This window comes from Catharus ustulatus, chromosome 3, assembly GCF_009819885.2.
Source record: "Catharus ustulatus isolate bCatUst1 chromosome 3, bCatUst1.pri.v2, whole genome shotgun sequence".
Lineage (NCBI taxonomy): Eukaryota > Metazoa > Chordata > Aves > Passeriformes > Turdidae > Catharus > Catharus ustulatus.
This window is the reverse complement of record NC_046223.1, coordinates 56729465-56750227: the sequence shown is the minus strand read 5'-3', so window position 1 is coordinate 56750227 and position 20763 is coordinate 56729465. Positions and strand designations below refer to the sequence as shown.

The 20763-nt window shown below is 35.9% G+C and overlaps 1 protein-coding gene across 4 annotated transcripts in view; it reads left to right on the top strand.

The window, feature by feature from the left end:
• Window positions 1-20763, top strand: part of SCAF8 (SR-related CTD associated factor 8) — a 150949-nt gene that overhangs the window by 35802 nt on the left and 94384 nt on the right. For 2 of the 4 annotated variants that reach the window (XM_033055703.1, XM_033055702.1), the window contains exons 8-20: window positions 1036-1115; window positions 1503-1620; window positions 4379-4510; window positions 4630-4742; window positions 5221-5414; window positions 7846-7946; window positions 9552-9665; window positions 10308-10464; window positions 11571-11701; window positions 12693-12837; window positions 13340-13420; window positions 14026-14247; window positions 14900-16616. In XM_033055703.1, the coding sequence (XP_032911594.1) occupies window positions 1036-1115; window positions 1503-1620; window positions 4379-4510; window positions 4630-4742; window positions 5221-5414; window positions 7846-7946; window positions 9552-9665; window positions 10308-10464; window positions 11571-11701; window positions 12693-12837; window positions 13340-13420; window positions 14026-14247; window positions 14900-16602 (3291 nt within the window). In that variant the 3' untranslated portion in view covers window positions 16603-16616. Of the gene's footprint in view, window positions 1-1035; window positions 1116-1502; window positions 1621-4378; window positions 4511-4629; window positions 4743-5220; window positions 5415-7845; window positions 7947-9551; window positions 9666-10307; window positions 10465-11570; window positions 11702-12692; window positions 12838-13339; window positions 13421-14025; window positions 14248-14899; window positions 17299-20763 lie in introns of those variants that run through there. The other 2 variants (XM_033055704.1, XM_033055701.1) reach the window with 2 other exon arrangements.

The window sequence follows — 20763 nt, the reverse complement described above, 5'->3', positions numbered from 1 at the left end:
TAAATAGAGCATCCTGAGAAAGAAAATGGGTTACTGAATCTTTGTGACTTGTTGCTGAAGATGTTTCTGCCTTAGTATTTTAAAATGACTGCCATATGTTCTCATCCTCTTGGTTTTTTTCTTATGAAATTAAGGTTTGAGAGGAAGTTATGGTGATTGGTAGTATAGCATTAGCTCTGCTTTTCAGAAAACTTCCAAGGTGTGTAAAGATGCGTGGACATGGCTTTAGTATCACAGCTCTTAAATAGTGAAAAAAAGGCAATTTCACTGTGAAATAACATCTGTCGTATTTCTTCATGCTTGTTCCTTAGTTTTTCTCGTCAAGAAAATAAAGTGCTATTAAAATGCTTCTGAACTTTTTTTAATTAATAGACAAAACTTTTTACTTAAGCAGAACTCCAGTGTAGACATCTTCATGGATAACACAGGAAGTTTATCCAAGCTTTTCTCCTTATCAGATACCATTCTTTTTATCCATTAGAAGGATTATTCCTCTTACATAATAACTGCTTGCTTTGATTTTTTTTGCAGACTATGTGAGAAGTTGTTTTCAAGGAGCAGTATATTTGAAGGAATTCAGGTTGTCTAAATGACACGTGTGTGTGAAAATACAGTAATTCTTTGTGAAGTAATCAAGGTGTAGGTCTTCTCTTGATATGAGCAGAGCAGTTTGATGATTACCAAAGGATTGAATAGTTGGCCTCTTCATAGTAATTTCTTCTAATTAAAGGTACCATTACATAAAATTAATCTTTATTTAAGCTTTATTCCAAAGTAGCTCTTAGTTACTATGGAAGGAACATGTGGTTGTACTTGTTGCAGGAGAGCTTGGGAAAGCTGGGCCAAGATTTGATGCACTCAAGACTTTGGTAGCAATAGCAGTATGACATTTAATTTTGTGTTCAGGCTATATGCGAAAATATTTTTGGGTTTTTTTTAAAGTTAAGAAATAAGAGCATCTTCCTATTGAAAAGGAAATATACATAAAGGTACATATAAGGAGTGTTCAGTAATGTTTATTTTGTTTTCTCCTAGAAGCTGATGGACCGGTTTGACTTTGGGGAAGAATCTGAACAAAATGAAGAGCCTAAAAAGGAAACTCCCTCTTCCCAATTGTAAGACCAAGCTGTATTTCTTATGGAAAATGCAAAAATTGCCTGATGGTAGTTGAAAATTAGGATTAAGTATGGAAAACACTTATTTCAGAGCATAAGTACACTAAAACAGTAGGAAAAGAGTTTTCTAAATTAACATACACATTTTACTATAAGTCTGTGTGCCAGAATTTTTTTTTACTTTAGGATAAAGTTACTGTGTTCTTTGCTTTTTATAGTTATATTTATTCAGTTGATGGGATAGTGATGATATTAGAAGGTGGAACTATCACCATTGCCCTCATTATTTTACATTTGAAAACCACTTTGAAGACCTATTTACTAACTGTTTAAACAAAAACTGTAGGCTTTTAAAATTTTTTTTGAATTTAAGTTATTTCATTTTAGGCCATTAGTACCAGAATCTGTGAACAACTCACTTTTTCACCAACTGGCTGAACAGCTACAACAGCAAAATTTAGAACATCTCAGACAACAGCTTCTGGAGCAGCAGCAGCCTCAAAAGGTAAGAACTCCATCTTGTGGCTGTTGTAGTAATTTATGTTCTCCATTGATCAAAAAAGCATATTCCAGGACAAAAAAATTGTGTTGTGACTGACAAAGTCTTTGTCACTAGCTGACCACGTAACAGAAGCTTGCAGAGTAAGTGGAGTAAGTGGAAAAAAGTGCTGAAAGCAGAAAAAAGCCCACAACCAGATGTGTGGGGAGTACATCTTGCTTCTCTTAGGAAAGAAGTTAGACATGACTATGCTTTGGCTGTTCAGCTCCTCATATGGGAAGAAAAAAGCTTTCCCATGCTTGCAGAAGGAATAAGGTGAGAAATTGAGTGATTATGCTCCTGTCTCTGAAGGGAGGATAGAATAGATACTGTGGGTAATTTTGATATCCCCAGGTTTTATGTCTTGACTAATAATTGATTAAGTAATTCTGTTGAAGAATCTTAGCTAAAGAATAGAGTCACATATTTCCTGAGAAATTATTCACTAAAAACTGGTGCTTGAGATAACCCAAGGTTCCTTCTTAACTATATGAACTATATGAATTATGCCTTCTCTGCACTGAAGTAACTTGGCTTATTTCTACTGAGATTAGTCCTCGGTACTGAACTATTCTTTTCTCCTCCTGATCCCATTAAAAAAAAACACCACAAAAAAAGCCAAAACAAAAGTATTTTGTCTTGATCCTGGCCAGGTATAAAGTGGAGTTCATGTGGAGTATTTGGATCTGGTTTCACAGGAAAATAGAAATCTCAGATTGAAAGAAAAGACAAGGGATCACAAACTTAACAAACATCTGTTGGAGATTTTAGTTCAAGCTTTGTGGAGGTGAAGTCATAGAACCATTGAGTAGTCAGGGTTGGAAGAGACCTTAAGATCATCAAGTCCAGCTGTCAACCAGGACTGCCACTGTAACCCTTGAACCACTAAACCACATGACCCAGCCCAGATCTAGATACCTCTTAACTCCACCAGGGACGGTAACCTCACCACCTCCCTGAAAAATCTATTCCACTGCCTGAGCCAGGTGGCTCAACTTTCAGTCAAGAATGCCATTTAAGCTTTGAATTTGTGACTTTAATAATTTAATTTTTACTCGATATTGTTTTTTACTGCTTTATTTTGCTGTTTTATTTTCATGTCTCATTTAAGTGTAGTAAATGAAAAAGAATAGCAACATAGTTACAGACTAAATAGTTTTGGATCTTGGTGGATGTCTAGCCATTTCTATCTTTAAACACTAAAAATGTTATAAAGAAATAAAGCATTGAAGAATGATTTGTTTGAGGAGCTTTTGATGTGTCATATCAAAAAATAACTGTCTAATTTGAAAGTAAAAATATCCTTTTACCTTATTGTAAAATTAGCAAAATCAAAATTTACAATATATTTATGGGTAGAATGTTTACTTGACTCTCTCCTTGCTCTTTAATTTTCTATTACAAGAACTGATGAATTTTCCCTTCAGATCCAGTCTGCTTGTCTAGTCAGTATGGAGAGAAAGTTTTATTTTCAACTTGAGAACAGCTAAAAAATACAAACTGCTGCTGGAGCTACTTTGTAGTGACTGCAGTATGTTATGGGTGATATTTTCTTTAATTCCATGTGTATGTTTCATTGAGAAAGATCAAAGGGAAAGAGAAGGAAAGATAAAGCACAAAACAAAATTATTAGGCATCTGATGAGGAGCAGAGGGAAAGGAGGAGAGGACAAGATAAAAACAGAAGGAGCAACAAGAATTGTAGGCATTGATATCAAGAAACAGATGGTTGAAGAATAATTAAATATAAGGAAAATGAGACAAAGCATTCTGTCAAAAGGCAAAAAAATTAACTGAATTACAGTAGAGTTTTTTTTAAAAACCTGTTCTAAGATGTTTAAAAAATATAAAGACAAAATTGTTACTTCTAGTCATTCTGCTAACTTCCTGTCATTCTCTGGGCAGATAGAACATGTAGGATTTGTTTAATTAAGAGTTAAAATATAGTGAGGATCACTGAAATGTTTACCTGCAGTAATGGATTACAGATTTTAAATTACTTTTCAAAATTGTTCTTATATAATTTCTGAGTATTTCCAAATCTGTACTTTCAGGCAGTGCACACGCTGTTACAGCTTTTTCTCTTCCAAATCATCAACATCTTGAGTATTCTACATTCATTAATTTTAGTGTTTTTTCAGAACTGCTTATTTTTTTAGACCTCTTGAAATTGCCATGTTGACATAAATGACCTAACTTCCTCTCTTACCTTTCAGTAATTGCTTGTCTGAAATCATGCACTGTAAAAAAGTTCAGACTAGTGTAAATTTTTTAGTGTTTTTAGCCTAGTGTAAATTTTAGTTCAATGGGTATTACAAATATTTTTTATTATGTTAGTATCAAAATAACATTTATTAATGCATATACAAGGGGAACAAGTGGCTGTCTTTCAGGACTGCAGTACATATGGCTGTGTTTGTCCTGTGAATTTCTGTTTTGAAGCAGCCAAATTAAGCAGTAAATTGTGTACTTTGTGTGTACTGTAGTTTTTTGGTTTAGCAAATAGATGCTAATCTTTTGGAATCAGGAATATTCATTATTTCAAAGTTTTGTGTTTAAGAATGATACCATAAAAGAAATTGAATGGATTGATACCCAGTTTTCATATTAATGAGAAGTGGGAATATTATCTTCATATAGTATTACACCTGTAATTGCAAGAAACTTTATTATTTATTTATCATTTATTTATTTATTTATTTATTTATTTGTTAACTGTTATTTAGGCGAGCCCTGAGGAGAATCAAGAAGGAAATTTTGGTTCAGAGCACTCTGCATCACCATCACAAGGAAGTAGTCAACAGCAGTTTTTAGAAGTGGAAGCAAATGTAGATGATTCAATGGATATTCAACAACAGGTAAAACTATTTAAAATTTTTTTACAGAAATTGAAAGGAAAACACATACTAACATGATTCCAAGTTGTATATTGTGTATTTATCAAGTGTTATTGAACATCTTTTATGTCTGACCTCAGGACATGGATATAGATGAAGGTCAGGATATTGCTGAAGAAGAGATTTTTGAACAAGAGGAAAAGAAATCAGCCGTTCGTTCAAGATCAAGAACTCGTTCAAGATCTCGTTCAAGGTTTTGTAATTACTTTGTATTGAATAAATGAATATTTTTCTGAAAAAAAGTTGCAATTTGTGATTGTCAGTCTTAATTCTGTATTTTCCAAAATTGTCATAAGCAATTTTTGGCAATGAAAAAGACATGTTCATTAAATGTTTGTGTGTTAGATGGAGACTTTTGATATGACAGTTCATTTGCCATATCTGTGGTTTAACTGAAATTTTTTAAGACCTGTCCAGTTTCCAGAAATAACTAACACGAACCAGCTGGACAGGCTTTCTGTGCCAGAGAATTGGGTACTGTAGATACAAAAACATTTTCAATGTGTTTTGTTTTAAGGTGTATATTCCTCACCCAAATGGCATTATTTCCTGAAGCAGTTTTAATGAATATAGTGGGAATATCTGTGCAGTGCCTAAAGTTTGTAGTTAAAAGACAACTAAGTCAGAGTATTTCTTTTTAACTCAGCATACTAAAATTAAGTATTTTGTAGGTCACCAAGAAAACGAAGGTCTAGATCACGGTCTGGTTCTCGTAAGCGGAAACACAGAAAACGTTCACGCTCAAGATCTAGAGAAAGGAAGAGAAAGTCATCTCGGTCATACTCCAGTGAAAGAAGGGCTAGGGAAAGGGAAAAAGAACGTCAGAAAAAGGGATTGCCTCCAATACGGTCAAAAACACTAAGCGGTAAGTGGCACCTGCTCAGTGTTTTAATAATGTAGGATTAAATGGAAAAAAGGCTTTGTTTTCATTGACAGAACAAGGTTGATCTTGACTACTTATATAAATAAAAGTTTAATTTCTGATGTTTCCTGTAACTTAGGTACATCATGTCGTCTTAGACAAGGACAGTTATCGTACTGTTCTGCTTATGTTCTTACTCACACTTGCACCACTGTTTTTGCTTCTAAACAGAGAGCAGCAAGGGCTGTCTCTAAGTTAGTCTTCTTTCTCTTTAGTGCTGTCTTTATCTTGACATTTTAACGTGTCCAGCAGTTGGTCTGAAAATTGTTAAAATGTTAAAGTGTGTGGTGCACACTTTGAACACTTTGATGAATATCTTAGAGGCCTCGGTTTTAAAATGTCTACATTGTTTTTTAAGTAGATTTTCAGAGGAATGTGGTGCCAAAGCACATGGAGTTTACTGATGTAAGGCAGACCATAATGGTGGTATCTTAAGAAGGTATTCAAAAATCAAGTGGATTTCAGCCTCTGCAGGGTGTTGCTGTCCACTGCTTTCATTTCTCTGGAGAATTTACATACTAAAAAAGAGGAAGGTAGTAACTGTCCTCCACACAGTTACTAAAATCAAAGGGAATGTATTTTGAGAATTTAATTTTGTTTCGATAGATTATAAAATGTTTCTGATACAGTTGTCCATTTGTCTTAAGTCTTAGAACTGTATTGGTTATCTGACAAGATAAGCAGCTCACAACTCATTTTTGTAAAGGAAAGAATGTTCTGTTCTCTTCATTCACATTAATATTTTATATCATTCCAAGGTGACTTTAAACTGGGGACTGTACTACAGTTTAGATGTGCTTTTCTCCTCCTTCTCTCGTTTTTCACATGAAAAGAGACAAATTGGTTTTATAGTATAGATTTCTCCCAGCAGTCCACAAGGCAGGTAGCTACAATCAGAATGGTTGGGAGCTGAGAGCAGCATTTGAGGTCCTGTGAAGTTTAAAGGACGTATTAAGGAGGTTAAGTGAAGTGTGGAAACTTTCAGGGGGGAGATAAGTGATTAAATAAGTAATTCACCTGACAAGTGTTCTACTTCATGAAATTCATTCAGTGACAGCCGCTATTACTACTTGCTGAGATCTGAAGATTTGTTTCACAGAGCTTAACACCATGAGGTACGAAAGGGATATCTACAAGCATGTAAGGAACCATTTTTGTCCAATTGCTGGTCATTCTCAGCACTGCAGAATACTGATGTCAATTGAAAATGTCAATTGACAGAATGCACACCTCTGGTTTCCATTTTGGTGCACCAGAATTGGTACAGAAAGGAGATGTGATGTAGATGAAGAAAGATGAAGAAATGATAATGATGAAGAAAGAATGGGTTTTTTTTTTCCAGAAGTAATTTATAATTCAGTTTACCTTAGCTGATAATCTACTGAATTTTGCATTTTTTATTTCTATGAAAACAACTATTTTGTTAAAAAGAAAATGAAACAAGAAGAATGAACATTTGTGGTGAATATGTTTGGTGTTATTTAACCCTTTATAATTTTCGTTAATGTACAGTAATTTCACAATTATAAGCCGCACCTGATTATAAGCCGCAGCTCCGGGTGTCAGCAACGTTTAGGTCTTCGTCAATATATAAGCTGCACCTGATTATAAGCCGCACTTTTGTTCCCAGGGAACTTTCACAAAGTGGCCAATTAGTAACAGAATCGCAGGATCGTGGGGTTTACTGGCAGGTGCTGACTTTGGAAACATTATTTCCGAGTGAAAAAAGATACAGACAATAACTGCGGCAGCGTACCCTGCAAGTTTTATTTATGAGTGGAAAAAGATACGAACAGTAGTGTGGTCATTTTACAAGCATTTCCAACGGATCCGCACTGCCTTTAAATAGCCACTCAGCTGGGCGGCCACACGGGCAGGCGGGGAGCCGGGTGGCTGGAGAGCCGGGTGGCCACGCAGGTGGGCGGGGAGCCGGGCGGGTGGACAGCCGGGCAGTCACGCGGGCAGGCGGGGAGCCGTGCAGCCGCACAAGACTGAAAACACCAAAAAAATACAGAGAACTATCACGGGCTCGGATCGGCGGTGCTGCCAGGGCTGCATGGGCTCTGGCTCGGCTCGGGGCTGCTGTGGCCTCTCACTTCCGGGTTGGAAAATTTCTGAATATCATTCATATATTGGCCGCTCCGGAGTACAAGCCGCACTTTGGGTTAGGACCAAAACTTTAGTCAAAATGGTGCAGCTTATAATTGTGAAATTATATAGAGACTAAGTACTCTATATAGTAAGTAATAGGTCACTAGTCTTGGGTTTTTATCAGTGATTCCTGTGTAGTTTTAAAACTTTTACATTCATACTATAGAATATTTCATAAACTAACATTCAGTATTTTGATTGATGTGAATGTTTTTCTTGACAGTTTGCAGTACTACTCTTTGGGTAGGTCAAGTAGACAAGAAGGCTACACAGCAAGATTTAACAAACTTGTTTGAAGAATTTGGCCAAATAGAGTCAATTAATGTAAGTAAACATGTTGCTATGCTTTTTCAGGAATTTTAGACTAGAAATTAGGCATGCTTATGTCTCTGAAGTCCTTATAGCTGATTATATTTAGGAGACTTTTCTATCACAGTTAAAAATTGTGGCTGTGGTATTTGCCACCTGGTTTTGATCTACTCTATTTTGAAACACTAAAGACAGTACAGTTCAGGGTTAAAAGGCTCTTCCTAATGTCTAGCATTTTATGCAGTTTTTAAACCAGGGTTTCACCAAAGGTTATGGTTTTTCTGGTTTAGCAATATGTCATGGAGCTGGTATCATTTTTGCCTTGGCCGAAGAATACCTGTGGATGTGTATCCACATTATTCTTGGTTACTTTCCGAACAGAGGATTCCTGAAGTAGAATCCTTCTCGATAAAACAAGTAGAAGAAAATAAATTGTACTATAAACAAATATTTATTCTAAAATGTGACAGTTAAAAAGATGCTTATAACTGGGAGATACAGTTCTCATTATTTAGAGTAATTTGGAGTCAGGTATTTAGAGTAGTACCTCAGTTGCCTATGATTCAGCTTCAAAAGAAAGTATATTTTCTCCTAAAACACCACATTTACATGAGAGAAATCTGGATTTTCCTCTTGCTTCAGCTGTTTTAAAATGCTTCTTGTGCAGTTTCCTTCATTTCTGATGATACTTTTATTGTTTTCTTGTCATGTTAGTGTATCTGAATATGTAATTTTAAGGAATATTTTTTGTGACTTCCCAGAGTCTTCTAAAAAGTTTCTCAAGTGAAAAAACCAGCCAGTAGCCAGACATTTAAACCTCATTTTGATTTGCAGGGACTATCAATTAAGGAAAGTAATGTAACAACCATGCATGTCCCAGTACATTTCAAAGGCAAACCATATTGTAGATAGTTCATCCTATTCATTCCACAAAGCTTAAGTATCTAGAATAGCAGTGTATATCTTAAATGCAGTTTTTATAAAATATGTTTACAGTCCATCATCTTACATGTTGGTTATGTTACTGTGTGCATTTAAACAGTGTAAAAGCACACCAAAATTTTTTACTAAAACAGATGTAAGCAATTGTCGTACATAATTTGTAAACTTGCAGAGACTGCACGCTATGTCATGCAATAAATAAAACATACTATACATACATAAATACATTAAAATATTAGAAAAAATCACCTTTAGGAATGAGGAGTCTATCCTTCAAAAATGCACATACTTTTGATCTATTTTGCTGCTCTGTGAGAGATTATTGCTCAGCTCACACAGAATTTGTAGCTTAAGAAGAGGTAGCAACCTCTGCTTTTCTGAAGTTGTCGTAATGTAGCTCCCAGTTTTTGTCTGCTCCTTGTTCAAATCTTTCATGTAATTTATAACACTCATTCTTCAGCTTGCTGCTGCTTCTTCAAAACATTGTCACTGAAGTAGCCTACCAGTATCACTCTTTAAGTTTTCTCAATGCCCAAACTTGTTAGTATGGCCAATTGAGGTAACAATTTTTTACAGTGTAAGCTTTTGCTTCTATTGTATGAGCATTCAATTAGTGTAGTTACCTACTCTGAAGTACTGATTTTCCTACTTTTTAAGACCACTGCTGTTTTTCCCTAGATGATTCCCCCAAGAGGATGTGCTTATGTCTGTATGGTTCATAGACAAGATGCCTATCGTGCTCTTCAGAAACTTAGTTCTGGGTCATATAAAATTGGATCTAAAATTATTAAGGTAAGGTGATTTTAATCTTAAGGATGCTGTTCCTTTCAAACACAGTACAAATCTACTATGGTGATTTGTCTTTTATCAGCTGTTCATTCAAATGTACAACATGGAGAAGAAGAACAAAGCAGTGAGGTGTAAACTGCTTTCTTTCTGTGTAAAATGCAACTTTTAACAGGCAATATGAAAGATAGCAAAATGACATGACTTGATATTTAGGAGGCACTTGGACAATAGGCTATGTACATACAGGCTAAGTCCTGTACGTGTCCATTTGGGTCACTTAATATTGAATTTTACAGTGGTCTTAGAGTTAAGTATTTTATTAAACATTATGGGGGTTTCATCTACGTGCTTGATACTTTGGGGTGAGTCCTTGAAATACTGTGTTTTTAATTTCCCCGTATATATGTTAGGATTAATGTAGAATAAATTTAAGGTTTCTGATGTAATTAATGATACAGGTACCTGTTGTTGAGGCCAAGTAAATTTCTTGCAGGCTCATTTAAAATCCAAACATTGTTAAAACTTGTAATTAATAGACCCTGAGGATTGACATACAGTGACAGACACTTGCAGGAAATAATCTGAAGTATTCTGTTCCCAGATAATACGATTTAATCAGATTGTCTGATCGGGTTTTATTTTCAGATTGCTTGGGCTCTGAATAAAGGTGTGAAAACAGAATACAAGCAATTCTGGGATGTGGATCTGGGAGTTTCCTATATTCCATGGGAGAAAGTGAAATTGGATGATTTGGAGGGCTTTGCTGAAGGTGGCATGATTGACCAGGAAACAGTTAATACAGGTACAGGCATTAACAATTCTGATAGTTAGACAGTGTGTTTATTTGGGGAATTGCAAATTCTCAGAAAATTTATTGTTTAGGAAATACATAGTCTTTTTTCATTTATGTAGATTTTTCTAGCTCTTTGTTTAGAATATAAATGGCACTGTAATAATGAAATCTAGATTGTATTTTTCAATAATAACTTGTTGATTGTCATGACAATGAAGAACTAGTGACAGAGGTCAATTTGTTTAGGCCAGTTAATGAAGGTTTGCATGTTTTAGGAGTTATGAACTTTTTATACACTGGTACATGAAATATTAATTTGTGTAGAAATTGTTATCTGCTTGTGATTAGGAAGGTCTTATATTCAGGTATAAGACTTAAATTGAAATTAGAACTTGTCCAGATAGGCACAGCTTAGCAGAACCTTATGGTATTTTTTCCATGAAGTCAGAGAGACAGGAAAAGTTAGACCTTATCCTAATACCCAGTTGAACAGTTTGTTAGGTTTATGAAAGATTTACTTGTACTGTATTTTCTTGAAACAGATCTGTACTGAAATAAATAGTAGATGAAGACTTTTACAGTAGCGGCAGTGATTCTTCAGGTCAAAATACAATCTTACTTTGAGTGAAGATTGAGTATAAATGACAAAAATTAAAACATCTAGCATTATTGAAATACATTCACTCTGTTACACTTTTGAAGAAATGGCAGATGGAAGAAATGGGGGCTGTGGTGAGGTTTGTTTAACATCAGGATTCTTTTTCATTGTACTGTTTCCAAGTGATGACATACATATATTGGCTACAGGAGTTTTTAGAAAACAGGACCATACTCTATATTGCAAACTGTTAACAGAATGATTGGTGATAAAACTTGGGAAGTTTTGAAAAATCAGTTTGTACACAGGCAAAATTAAACAGCATTGCAGGTGGATAAAGATATATTATGTTCTCTAAAATGCATAGTGATAAATAATTGCACTCATTCTTTTTGTAATTAATCTGTGTAGATACTAAATTCAAATTTATTGTTTAAGAAGGAAGAGGACTTTTTAATATCTAAACAAAAGTAACACATTAATTATATTTTTATAATAAAATATATCATTTTTAAAGAGTGGGAAACAGCCAGAAGCTCAGAAGCTGCTAAAGAAAATACTCAAACGACGCAGAGTGCTACAGTTGATAAGAATACCGTTATTACAACACAGACAGAAGCTTACACACAACCAGTCACTATGCTGCAGGTTGGTATTGTCTAAGTTTACAGATGCCCCACAGAAGTGGGGGGCAGACTTTTTATTCAATACAGGTGAACTTTAATGCTGAGTTTAAGTTACAAAATATTTTTTATTTAAGTCCTGCATCCATTTAGTGTTCATCTCTGAAATATTTTCAAATGGAATAGTTGCTGTGGTTGAGCATAATCTTTAATTTCATGCAGCTGCTTAATGCAAAAGTTTTTGTATTTATATTATTACTATTTTATCTTTCCAAATATGTATAGACATTTCCAGTTGATGAACTGACATAAAAAAATATGAATGTTAATATACTTGCGTTTACTTGAATTGAATTTTGAACTTTTTCTGCTTCACAAAAACTGTCTTCAGTCTTCTTATCTTGACTGCCTCCTAATGTACCCTGTAATCATATATGTTTAAATATACATGTATTGCATTTATACAGCTTCTAATTACATTATTATAAATATTTTTGTTACATCACTGTAACAAAATGCGTAGCTCAAACAGAAATTCAAGAGATATTAAGTAATTTTCAGGATTTCATAGGGATTATTAGCCTTATAATTACACACACAAAACTTAATTTTCCAGTACTGTTCTGAAATACGTGAGTTTTTCTAGGCACTAGAATCACTGTTTTCAAAGTGCCCCCAAATTGCTACACTGTCTGCATTTTTCTTCCTTTTCTCTTTCTGCATTTCTGCAATTCACCCCTCTGCAATAGGTATATTTTTATTCTTGAATAGATGTAGTGTTAAACCGTATTTTTGGCTGTCTGAGAATAAAGATAATACAGGATTCTTCCAGTGTCCTTGTTAGCCCATAGTGTACCATTTCAAAATGCAATCTAATTCTTCAGTGTTTGAAATACAGACAAAGGTTTTGGTACGTTTAGTGCTTGATGTGAATTGCAGTTAAACCAGTTTATCCCTTTTAATGTCCTTGAATACTGTTAAGTATTGAAGCTGCTTGTTTTTCTTTCCATGAAAAGATTCCAGTAGCTCCAGCTGTGCCTGCTGTTAGCTTGGTTCCACCTGCGTTTCCTGTCACAATGTCTGTCCCTCCTCCTGGTTATAGCCCAATTCCTCCTCCACCCTTCTTGAGAGCAAGTTTCAACCCTTCACAGCCACCTCCAGGTAAGTCAGTTAAAATGAAATGCAGTGTGAGATGGACATAGGCAGTTCTTGTGTCTCTGTGTACATCAGAGTTTTCTGTCAACTACTGGTTACTGTCTGAGCAAAAAATTGCTTATAAAATTACTTATTAAAATTACTTGTGTCTAACCTGGTATTACTTTTATCAGTATATTCTGTTGAGAATAAGAGTCACATCTTTTTATCTTTGTGAGAAATTAAAACTTAAAAGTACTTAAAATGAATTTCCTTGGTTTTGAGAGGTTGAAACTCTTGATTTTCTTCTTTGGATACTGCTGGCAGATACCACTTAAAGATATGCCTGCAGATCATCTGTAGTGAAGATGGGGTTGTTTTTGAAAACAACTACTGTTGCCTCTTCCTATTAATTTGTTGTTTGCTAGTGTACAATGATGCAACTTTTTGGGCTAAATAATGTAGGCAATCTTTTACTGCAAAGGTTTATTTGCTTTTCATGTAATCATTTGTCACTTTTTCCATATAGGTTATATGCCTCCTCCTGTCCCACCTGTTGTTCCACCACCTGTTGTCCCACCACCTGTTGTCCCACCAGTTGTTCCAACACGTAAGTTTGATTGCTCTAACAATTGTTTGTGTGTGATGAAAAGTTTACTTTGTTTATATACTCCTTGTTATTTAATCAAAAGCAAGCTAATCCTGTGTAATGGGAAATAGCTACACAGAAGTTGTTGTTTAACTGGTTTAAGTCGGCATTGAGAAACAGACTTACAGAACTTATAATGTAGACTGAAAAACAGTACCTGACATAGAGTTACTGAAAAAAGTTATGGCAAATTGTTAATTATTTGTATGCATAGTTCAATATTTGGTCCTTTCTAACACATGTAGCTGTTACTGGGATTATTTGGTCTTAGTGACTGAGTAATATATAACAATGTATTTTAGTTTAGCATTCTAACTGTATTAATTTAACATTTAAAGATATGTTGGAGTACTGATTGTGTAGGTTTACCTGTAGCTCATGATCTCTAGAAAAAAAACCCTAAATATTACATTGCTGATTGAGGATAAGAAATTTATTATCAAAAAATGTACCAGTTAGGGTAATTAATTTCTTTTCTTTTGATTTATCAGCCTGACATCTACCAAACTAAATTTGAAGATTTCACTATATGATTACTGTGAAACACTTCTGTTATTTCTCTGCAGCTTTAGTACAGCCTCCATTACCAATTGCACAAGAGACGATGAAGGATGTTCCTTTTACTGGCCTTGTTCTACCAGTTGGCACAGTTACAAGCAATCTAGCTACTCCAACGTTATCTGCTGGAAGTGTTTTTAATCCCCTGCCAATCAGCAAACCAGAATCAGATGACAAAGGATCACATCTTACAGACCTTCAGATTTCTTCCAGTGAAAACAATAGATCTGGTAAGAAATGTGTTCATTATATGATATGATGATGTATAGGAAGCATCACACTCTGAGTGATTTTTGCAAATCATAGCCCATTGAGCTAGTAACTACAGAATAGGAAGTTTTGGGCTGGGTAGGGTGTAATTCTGAATTTAATTTGGGGAAGTGGTGAGAGCCATCTTTGTCATCATCTGATCATTGACTTCTAGCAGCTTATGCTCAAATACGCTTTTCTCATAGTCTCAAGAAATAAAGCTGAGAAACCCGTTAATAGAAACCCATTAGAAAACTTCTTAAAAATACAGTTTGATTACACAAGTAGCAATGGAAAGGAGCAGGAGAGGGTAGGCTATTATAACATCTATAGAATTGTATCAAAGATTTTAATAGATTCATTGCAAAAATTGGGTGGTAGCTTTGGGCTTAGTCGATTTTAAGCTTCTGTACAGACTTTAATATGTAGAGACGTATTTCTGTGGCATAATGTCTATGTGTCACCAATGTGATGTAAACAATATATATTATTTATAGAAACTAGGACAGACCTTGTCAGCAGTATCATAACTGCATGCATTACCTGAACATGGATTAAGCTGCATTTTGTTTTGAATGCTGTGTGTTACATTGGTATTTTTTGTTAACTGTTCTTCTTGTTGCTGCATTTCAGTGCAAAGTGATGTCTCGAGTAGCTCTGGACTTGTTGGAGGAGTGCAGCCACCCAGTGTCTCAAGCAATTCTGGGCTTACTGGAGAAGGGCCTCCACCCACTGTCTCAAGTAGCTCTGGACTTGCAGGGGGAGTACAGCCACCCAGCGTTTCAAGCAGCTCTGGACTTGTAGGAGGAGTGCAACCACCAACTGTTTCCAGCAATTCTGGTCTTGCAGGAGGAATGCCCCTACCTGCTGTCTCCAGTAGCTCCTCTCTTGCTGGCGGGATTCAGCCAACTAACGCCTCAAGTGGCTCTGGACTTATGGCTGGAGTGCCACTACCAAATGTCTCAAGTAGTTCAGGGCTTCTAGCTGGAGTTCATCCACCCGGTGTCTCAAGCAGCCCTGGCCTTCTGACAGGAATGCAACCACCCAGTGTGTCCAGCAGCTCAGGAGTTCTGGGAGGAGTACAACCACCGAGTGTTTCAAGCAATTCTGGGCTTCTCATGATGCCACCACCCAATGTTTCAACTAGTTCTGGACTTATGGGAGTGCCACCACCAAATATTTCAAGTAATTCTGGACTTCTGGCAATGCAGCATCCAGCTGCAGTTCCAAACATGCCTCATTTAAATATCAGTAATCAAAGAATGCCAGGAATGCCTCTTATAGATATCCGTCCAGGCCTAATGCCCCATTCGCCTGGACCAAGGTTTCCATTAATGCAGCCAGGAATGCCGCCGCAGCGTGCTATTCCTCCTCCTGCAATCCTTGATCCATCTCTTCACCCACCACCACCTCGAGGTCCTTTTCCTCCAGGAGATATTTTTAATCAAACAGAAAGACCTTTTGGAACACCAGGAAGACAAAATATCGATAATATTTCTAATCCAGACAAAAGGTTACCACTTGGAGGTGATAACATTCAACAGGAGGGAGACAGAGATTATCGCTTTCCTCCAGTGGAAAACCGAGATAATCTTAACAGACCATCTCCAGTGGATGTCAGAGATTCTGTTGGACGACCACCAGTTGATCCAAGAGAGGGTTTAGGAAGGCCTCCAGTAGATGGAAGAGAACATTTCGCAAGACCACATATAGACATGAGAGAAAATTTTGGAAGACCAAGTATAGATAACCTTGGCCGAAGAGAGCATTTTGGTTTCAATTCAGACAAGCACTGGGGACAGAGAGGAGATTATGATGAAAGAGAGCACCATGCCTTCCCTATTTATGGTGGTCCTAAAGGCTTCCATGAAGACAGAGAGAGGTTTCGGCATGTAAACTATAGGTTTGATAGTAGAAGTGGTCCCAGTTGGAATAGAGGATTTGAACAAGATGCTCACAGAGATTTTGATGACCGCAGAAGACCCTGGGAAAGACAGAGGGATAGGGATGACAGAGATTTTAATTTTTGCAGAGAAGTTAATGGAAACAGGTTTGGAAGAGACAGAATGCCAAACAACTGGATCCCGCCTCCACATCCACGGGTTTTTGAATATTTTGATGGGGCCACTTCTCAACGCAAAGCTGATAATATGCCCCAGGTAAATGGTGAAAATACAGAGACAGAAAGTCAGCCACCAACTGCACAGGTGCAGGATGATCCAGAACTTTATGAAAAACTGACATCTTCCGTCGAGATAAACAAAGAGAAGAGTGACACAGAAGCTGATATAGAGAGTGAAGCAGTGGTAGAAAGCACAGAAACTGAGGGGACATAATCATCACTCAGTAGGTAAAAGATACCTTTTGTAAAGTTGTCATCTCTCTGTAATAGCTAAATGGCTGACTGGACCGTAGCAGTTCACTTTTGTCTGCCAGAATTAAGTTAATCTGATGTTCATGTTCATCTTTCACTTAAATAACTGTACAACTGACTTGTATAGAACACTGTTCTTAATTTGAACATGGTAGGTAAACGTTTTTTTGCTTTTGATTTGTTTTTTTTTTTTATTTTATTTTATTTCTTTGGTAAAACATAAACTCGCCCCCCAGCTTGCTTTTAATTTCACAATGATAAATTAACAGCTTGTCAAACAAAGACTTCCTATGGAAGAAAATGGAATTTTTAGATACTACCCTTAGTTTGGCTATCGAAATTGTTATACTTGAAAACAGGTGCTGGTGTATCTTGTCCGTGTTTTTAGGCTGCTGCAGAATTTTAAAGTATAGATAAAGCTGTGATATTTTATGTTCCTACAATTCGGCAGAAAAAAAAATGGCCCATGTTACTTAAGGAGCATAACACAGAGATTAAAAGTGATTTTGTAAAATCTACACTATAGTCTCTGTTTTCTCTAAAGTAAGTGTTTGTGATTTGTTCCTCGTACTGCAGTGGGTTTAAAAAATGAAAAAGTACATTTTAATGTTGGGTGCATTTTGTTTTTAGATGCCAATAAAGCATATTTGTTTGATAACAGTGTTTTAGGTATTGTATTTTTTTTAAAAACCTGCAAGCTCTAAAAACTTGGAATCAGCTATGATATGTGCTTAGCCAGTTGTTGCAAAAGGTTTATATTACTTTTGTAAAACCAATGCAACAGTTATATGTGCAAGAAGCATATGATTTTTACATCAAAGATCATGCAGTCATATTAGTTTATGTAAATGACATGTATGTAAATATCTGTGTAAACTGTTTGTAGATACCACTTTTCTGTGCGTGCCTGTGTATGTACAAGCACTCACAGAATGCTGTAGGCACTTCAATAAAATTGAAATGAAACTAGGTTGTGAAAATTTGCCTTTCACCTTCTTTAGGTAGTAAGATAAAACGTTTCACTGCAGTACTGTCAGGCTTGTATTTATCTGCTCATGCTCATTGTTGCAATGTTCTTACTACTTCTAGAAGGTGGAACATACATACTGTAAGAATATGCAGTAGGATTCTAGCTTTTTAAAATACAGATACGCATGAAGCCAAAACTTAAGCAAATATTTGCATTTTCTTATTTTGTAATATATTTGGTGTTCTGGATAGATAGTCTTAGTGTTTGAGTGCTTTGTGGTTAATTGATTTTAATGACTCAAAGTTCAGAAATGTTGCATGAAAAGTAAAAAGCTGATGTTGGTCTAAAAACCCTACATGTTTTCAACAGAAGTAAGAGTTGGGGGGTTGTATTTTGATGGAATAACACTGAAGTTGAACCTCTTTCTAAATTGTTGAGATGAATTGGCTGTTTAGATAAATTAGTAGTGCCATTCTCTCCCGTTTCATCTACTTTGCTGCTTTGCATATCCTTTCAATTGGTGGTGAAAGATTAAGCTGTAGGATGATGTCAGATTTTTAGTTTGTTCCATTCAAGTGCATTTCACCAACTTCTTTCAAAATAAGTTTTGTTAAAATTCTATGTCTGAAAGCATCCTTTCACTCAGTTTTAAGAAAGTTGTTTTCCTCTTGAATAATAAGATAAAAAGGGTGGATTCTGTTACATGAATGCCCTTTTGGTAAAAGAAACGTTTTTAGCTCAGATTAGACTTCTGATCTTTAATGCTAAAGCATTAATATGCGAGTTTTATTTGCCCTTCTGCTTCCCTCAAAGGGGTGAATGTATGAAAACAGCACATGAGTGTAAAGCACTAGCATGACTTTGAACCTAGAAGTTACTCATGTGTGTGTAGTCCTCTTCCTCTGGAATGTGGGGTATTTTTTCATGCTATTTGGTGGTTCAGTTTTTCAGTTCCAGGGACTTTTATTCTGGATAGTAAACAGCTTAATGAAGGTAACCCTTGGAAAGAGTGGACTTGAATGAATTATTATCTGTTCTGCAAAGTAGTAGTCATCAGATATGCATTAAATAACCACTGCTTTATAATGGACCTTGCTGATGTGTTTATTACCAGAATGTTTCTTGGGAGTTGAGATGAACAATGTCTGAGGTAAATGCATTGTCACGGGCAGTCTCTGGCTCGAAGAGCTAAACTGTTGCTGCTGCACCACCTATCATAGTGTTCTGGTCAGGCAGATTTGATTGTGTAAAGCCCAAAAGCACGAAATAGGTCTAAGGATATTTTTGAACGTAAGGGATTTTATTTCATTTTAATATGTTCCGTTTGAAAAGGCTTAAGTCATAGACCACAGAAATAAATACTCAAAATCGAACACATATTGGCAGTAGCTTTACTTTTTACACATTTTGTTAAAAAAACTCCTGAAAACTAGAAGTTAATCTGTTGTTCTTGTAAACTGGGACTGGCAGTGTGCCAAATCGTTCATAGTATGAAAATTTAGGTAAATTACCAGGTGAGAGTTGTTGAACAGTTTGGTTAGAAGTGATATAGAACAATGCATTTAATTAATCTATTATCTTTGTTTATATCTTTCAAACATGAATAAATTGGCTACTGTACATATGTGTTACACCATCAATTTCTAAACACTTTTTTTGTAGAATAAAAGTTTGTTGTACGGTCTTCAGTTGCATCATGTTTACAGCTAGAACTGTTCTATTTCTTACATAAGTAATGTAACTTGCAGATATGTGCTACCAAAACATAGCCAAATTTAGAAACTTGAAGTGACTTTATATTAGTGAAACAACCTGGTTTCTTTGTCTTGCCAGTAGGAAGTTTTAAATGTTTCAGAGCTGGAGCGAAGAATTTCCTTTTTTATTGTAGATTAAGCCAACGTGTGCACTGAAAAGAATTGTCCTGACACCCAGACCAATTCTTTGATTTAATTCATGGGAGTGACTTAATTTTTACTTTTGCAAAGGAGAGAGTGAGACTGGGGCAGAAAGAAGATGGGGCCCAGGCATTGAGGTAGCAGTTCTGGCTTACACCTGTTTAAAGCTTACTGTAGTGATGAAAAGTTGTGGGCTCTAGCAACTGAAGAAGCTGATGTATGATTCACATTAGTAACAGATAAGTTGAAAAATATTTCAGGTAGCTTTGCAGGCAACAAGCTGTATTTAGGCACACACATTTACTTGGAAACTGTATGCATCAGTAAGTTGTTTGATATATTTACCTTTTTAAACAGGCTGTGGTTCTTTCACTGTTGTGCATTTGAGTAGAACCCTATATCCATAAAAATGAGCCATTGTTTGCTGTAAGAACATGATTTCTTTGCTAGAGCCTTTTCCTGTGAAGTACTGGTACGCTTTCTTTTCATGTGAGGTACTTCCTTTTGTTACAGACTCAGGGGAATATATTCTGTTAGGTTCTGTTAGATTCCTGTGATTCATTAGAGCTCTATAACATACTTAGAGCCACTTCAGTGATTTAAATGACTTTATGAAGTTAAGGAACTTTCAACCTGAGTAAGTCAAGATGGGAGTACTGTAATCAAGCCTGTAGTGAGGCACAGGTATTACTTAAGCACAATTGGAAAATTATAAAATAAACTTAGGTATAGAAGGTGTTTATGAGGTAAGCAAATTTATTACAGACGTCTCTGAATATACAGTTTGAGCAGTTTTGACCGTGTGCAAGGATATTTTCTGCTGCTCAAACTGAAAGTAGTCTTGACTTTTTGCCCTAACTCACATCTTTGGTTAATTTGATTTGAAACTGATAGAAATGGATCCTAAATTTCATCCTCTGTCTTTTCAGTGATGGTGACTTTTTGTTGCTTGATAGTGGGAGAGCCGAACAGTCAGAATCATCAAATGGTTTGGGTTGAAAGGGACCTTAAATACCATCTAGTTCCAGCTCCCATGCCATGAGCAGGGACGCCTTCCATTAGACCAGGTTGTTCAAAATTCTGGCCAACTTGACCTTGAATACTTCCAGGGGTGGGGCATCCATAGCTTCTCTGGGCAACCTGTTCCAGTGCCTCACCACTCTCACAGTAAAGAATTTCTGTCTACTCTAAGTCTGCTGTACATCAATTTAAAGCCATTGCCCCTTGTTCTATCACTACATATTCTTGTAAACAGTCA